The following is a 4,872-nucleotide window of genomic DNA, read 5'->3' on the forward strand; positions in this document are numbered from 1 at the left end:
TCCCTCATTCCCCAATCGCCTACTCAGAGGCATCCCTGCAAAAAGAGAAAAATCAAAAATATCAATAACCATTCCCCAAAAGGAATTCGGCATTCAGCCAATCATCAAACATCAAGATAATTCGCCTATTCAGAGGCACTCTTTCAAAAAAAGAGAAAAAATCGAAAAGATCAATAATCATTCCCCAAGCGGAATCCGGCTCTCAGCCTATCATTGAACATCAAGATGATTTGCCTAACAGAAGAGGCCAATCACAACCAATGACAAAATCCCCTGGCGGATAACAGCCTACACAGAGGCAACAAAATCCAAAAATCAAAAAGAGATACCCGAATAAGGATAATCGGGATACTCCACCAACGTCAAAGGACGTCAGCCAAACATAAGGCATCGCTCAACTCAGAGAGAAAGAGCATCTGTGTCTACACCCCAAGGAGTCAGAAATTCCCCATGGGTACCAACAATGCAATGCAAGTTGGGGCACAGGAACCTGTGAATGACTGCACATCCCTTAGACGGATCCCTGCATTATCCAGCCCTCAGTGGCATCAAAATCAAAAACAATTGTCAAAGCAGCATCGTGGACTGTGGAGACAAAATCAAAATCAACATCCAGAACCCCCAGTGGATAATAGCCTACATAGAGGCTACAAAATCAGAAAATCAAAAAGAGACACCCGAATAAGGATAATCGGGATACTCCACCAACGTCAAAGGACGTCAGCCAAACATAAGGCATCGCTCAACTCAAAGAGAGAGCATCTGTGTCTACACCCCAAGGAGTCAAAAATTCCCCATGGGTACCAACAATGCAATGCAAGTTGGGGCACAAGAACCTATGAATGACTGCACATCCCCTAGACGGATCCCTGCGTTATCCAGCCCTCAGCGGCACAAAATCAGAAAAACCGTCGAAGCAGCATCGTGGACTGTGGAGACAAAAATCATATCAAATCATTGCCGAAGTGATCAGAAGACACGGAAGCAGGCCTGGAGAGGTAATACTCAACTGCTGAATATTAAGAGGCAGGACCTGGAGAGGGTAAACTCACACTGCTGAATGTTAAGAGGCAGGACCTGGAGAGGGTAAACTCACACTGCTGAATGTTAAGAGGCAGGACCTGGAGAGGGTAAACTCACACTGCTGAATGTTAAGAGGCAGGACCTGGAGAGGGTAAACTCGCACTGCTGAATGTTAAGAGGCAGGACCTGGAGAGGGTAAACTCACACTGCTGAATGTTAAGAGGCAGGACCTGGAGAGGGTAAACTCAGCTGCCGATGTTAAGACGCAGTCCCCGGAGAGGGCAAACTCAGCTGCCGATGTTAAGACGCAGTCCCTGGAGAGGGCAAACTCAGCTGCCGATGTTAAGACGCAGTCCCTGGAGAGGGCAAACTCAGCTGCCGATGTTAAGACGCAGTCCCTGGAGAGGGTAAACTCACCTGCCGATGTTAAGACGCAGTCCCTGGAGAGGGTAAACTCAGCTGCCGATGTTAAGACACAGTCCCTGGAGAGGGTAAACTCGCATTGCCGAAGTGATCAGAAGACACGGACGCAGTCCCTGGAGAGGGTAAACTCAGCTGCCGATGTTAAGACGCAGTCCCTGGAGAGGGTAAACTCACCTGCCGATGTTAAGACGCAGACCCTGGAGAGGGCAAACTCAAACTGCCAAATGTTAAGCGGCAGAGCCTGGAGAGGCGGTACTCAATCATCAGGGTGATGTTAACACACTGGTGTCTAGCTTCCGGCTCGGGCGTCGAGTGAGGCTAGGTCTGGAGAGACGGTACTCAACCATCAGCGTCATCAGAGGTGCGTTGATGACCAACTTCCGGCTCGGGCGTCGAGTGAAGTTGACCCTGGAGAGGGTAAACTCAGCTACCGAGGATGTCAGAAGCGCCGAGGTATGCACCCACCTGGAGAGGCTACTCAACAATTTTCCGCCGGAAGACATTACAAGTCAGAAGGTCGGCACATCACCCGGACAATTGGGTCAACTCCTTTACTTGTCAGCCGGTACACCAAAAGGCCGTCCGACTAAGTAAAGGGGGGGCAGCTGTAGACCCCTAAAATTGTCCGGGTCGGAAATAAAGCTTGAAGACTCTCGAAGACTGAAGGAAGATCAGCCAGAAGGACTCCTGGAAGGCCCTAGGAGGGTTCTCTGTAGGTCTAGAGGTCTTAGAATAGCTCAAAATAAGGAAGTGGAGGGAATGAAGCCCAATACGGCCGTACTGAACTTAATACGGCCGTATTGAAGCTTCAATACGGCCGCAGTGAACTCAATACGGCGTATTGAAGTTTCTGAAACTTCAATACGACCGTACTGAAATCAATACGACCGTATTGAAGCTTCAATACAGCCGTATTGAACTCAATACGGCCGTATTGAAGTTCAAAAATTTCAATACGGCCGTATTGCTCCTGTAGGCCGTATTGCGCCTATTCCCTATAAATATGACGTCAATTGGACGTCATTCCACACTTTCACACTCAGTTTTGACTCCCTCCTTGAGTATTCTGGGGTTTTTGAGCAGTGTTCTGCCCTAGAAATCTCTCTGGGAGTCAATCCGACGAAGTTCTGGAATTCCGAGCACTTAGCTTGGAGATTCGAACCTAGTCGAAGGGAAATCCTCCGGATTTCCATAGTCAAAAGTTTTTAGGAAGGAGCGAGCGAGCTTGTAGAGCGAGGGAACGCCAAAAAGCTTCCCAGTTTTATTCAATATATAAAAGCACGCTTCAAGAGGTTTCTTCTTAAATCCTTCCTTTTACTGCTTTCTGTGTGCATATTTAAACTGTCATCATGTAGATAGTTAATTTATAATCGCTTATAATAAATAGGGGTAATTTAGTAATTTTACGCTATTATTTTAGAAATAATCTGTCATAGGGAACCCGAAAGGGGCGCTGTGGGGTGCTAACACCTTCCCCACGCGTAACCGACTCCCTTACCCAACTCTGGTTGTAATGGCCAAAGTTGATTTATAAAATCAATTGCCTTATCCCTTTTTCCAATGTTTTGAGTAAAACATTGGTGGCGACTCCACGAACCCTCCTTTTGCGAAAACCACTAATCCATGGAGGGTCCCGCTTGGGATTAATATGGATTGGTGAGACATTTAATAAATAAATTGGATAAGATCGACAAGGTCTCAGTTTGAGAACAAGTCGTTCTAATAATCCAATACATTTTCAAAACTAAAATAATAAACGAGCTCGACCGTCTTCGCGACCGCCGAGGCCCGTTTGGGCCGGTGGCGACAGGGAAGAGTGATCCGGAAGCCTATGTGGAATGGGAACTCAAAATAGAACATATTTTCACTTGTAACAATTATGATGAAGAGCAAAAGGTGAAACTTGCAGCAGCGGAGTTCTCGGACTATGCACTTGTGTGGTGGAATAAGTTGAAAAAAGAAAGGTTGAGAAATGAAGAGCCTTTGGTGGAAACATGGGCTGAAATGAAAAGGCTCATGAGGAAACGTTATGTGCCGGCTAGCTATGCTAGAGATGTGAAATTTAAACTTCAAAAATTGTCACAAGGCACCAAAGGAGTTGAAGAGTATTACAAGGAATTGGACTTGCTCATAATGCAAGCCAATATTGAAGAAGATCCAGAACTAACCATGGCTCGTTTTATTAATGGCTTGAATAACGATATTCGTGATGTTGTTGAATTGCAGGAATTTGTTGAGATAGAAGACTTGCTGCACAAATCCATTCAAGTGGAACAACAACTCAAAAGAAAAAGTGTGACCAAGAAGAGTTCTTCTAATTATAATTCCTATAATTGGAAGGACAAAAATAAGAAGGAGGTGGCTGCCACTCCAAGCAATCTAGCATCTACTTCTCATGGAAAATCATCCTCTAAGTCCTTAGAACAGCCTCAAAAGAAGAGTAAAGACATAAAATGCTTTAAGTGTCAAGGCATGGGTCATTATGCCTATGAGTGTCCTACCAAAAGGACCATGGTTCTCAAGGAGAATGGAGATTACACTAGCCAATCTGATGTTAGTGAGGAAGAAGAAGGTGACATTGAGGAGGAAGAGGAGGCCCTTGAGGGAGATTTATTGATGATTAGGAGAATGATGGGTAGTCAAATGAGTCCTTTAGAAAGAAGCCAAAGGGAGAATATTTTCCACACAAGATGTTCCATCAATGGAAAGGTTTGCATGATGATTATTCATGGAGGGAGTTGCGCTAATGTGGCTAGTGCTAGATTAGTGTCAAAGCTAAATTTAGACACTAAACCACATCCTAGGCCATATAAACTTCAGTGGCTTAGTGAGGATGGAGAGGTGCAAGTGAGGCAGCAAGTAGAAGTGGATATTTCCATTGGAAAATACAAAGATAAGGTGCTATGTGATGTAGTTCCAATGGAGGCCAGCCACATACTTTTGGGAAGGCCTTGGCAATTTGACACTAAAGCCGTCCATGATGGCTATTCCAATAAGATCTCTTTTGTGCACCAAAATAAAAAGATTGTCCTCAAGCCTTTGAGTCCTAAAGAGGTGTGTGAGGATCAAATGAGGATGAGAGAAAAGATTTCTTTGGAGAGAAAAGAAAGTGATCTTGAGAAAAAGAGTGAACAAAAACTTGAGAAAAAAAAAGTGGAAAGAAAATGAGCGAAACACTTGAGAGAAAAGAGAGTCTTTTGGCAACAAAGGGTGAGGTGAAGAGGTTGTTCCTTGCTAAACAACCCCTTTATCTAATGTATTGCAAAAATCAGATTTTAAACACTAACACTTTTGATGAATTGGAAATACCTTCTAGTGTTAAATCTCTTTTGCAGGAATTTCATGACGTTTTTCCATCAAGTGTACCAAGTGGATTACCACCTTTGAGGGGAATTGAACACCAAATTGATCTCATTCCAGGAGCTT

At 44.5% G+C, this 4,872-nt stretch overlaps 1 protein-coding gene across 1 annotated transcript; it reads left to right on the top strand.

The window, feature by feature from the left end:
* Positions 1-2,576: 2,576 nt before the first annotated feature.
* LOC145956783 (uncharacterized) lies at positions 2,577-4,614 on the top strand. The gene has a single exon (XM_083072467.1). The coding sequence runs from the start codon at positions 3,451-3,453 to the stop codon at positions 4,612-4,614; it is 1,164 nt and encodes a 387-aa protein (XP_082928593.1). The 5' UTR covers positions 2,577-3,450.
* Positions 4,615-4,872: the final 258 nt, after the last annotated feature.

The sequence above is a fragment of the Cajanus cajan genome, chromosome 4, assembly GCF_000230855.2.
Source record: "Cajanus cajan strain Asha chromosome 4, NIPB_CcT2T_4, whole genome shotgun sequence".
Taxonomy (NCBI): domain Eukaryota; kingdom Viridiplantae; phylum Streptophyta; class Magnoliopsida; order Fabales; family Fabaceae; genus Cajanus; species Cajanus cajan.

What these genes read in the sequence shown, in the direction of transcription:
- LOC145956783 (XM_083072467.1), top strand. Translation starts at nt 3,451, where the DNA reads ATGAAAAGGCTCATGAGGAAACGTTATGTGCCGGCTAGCTATGCTAGA.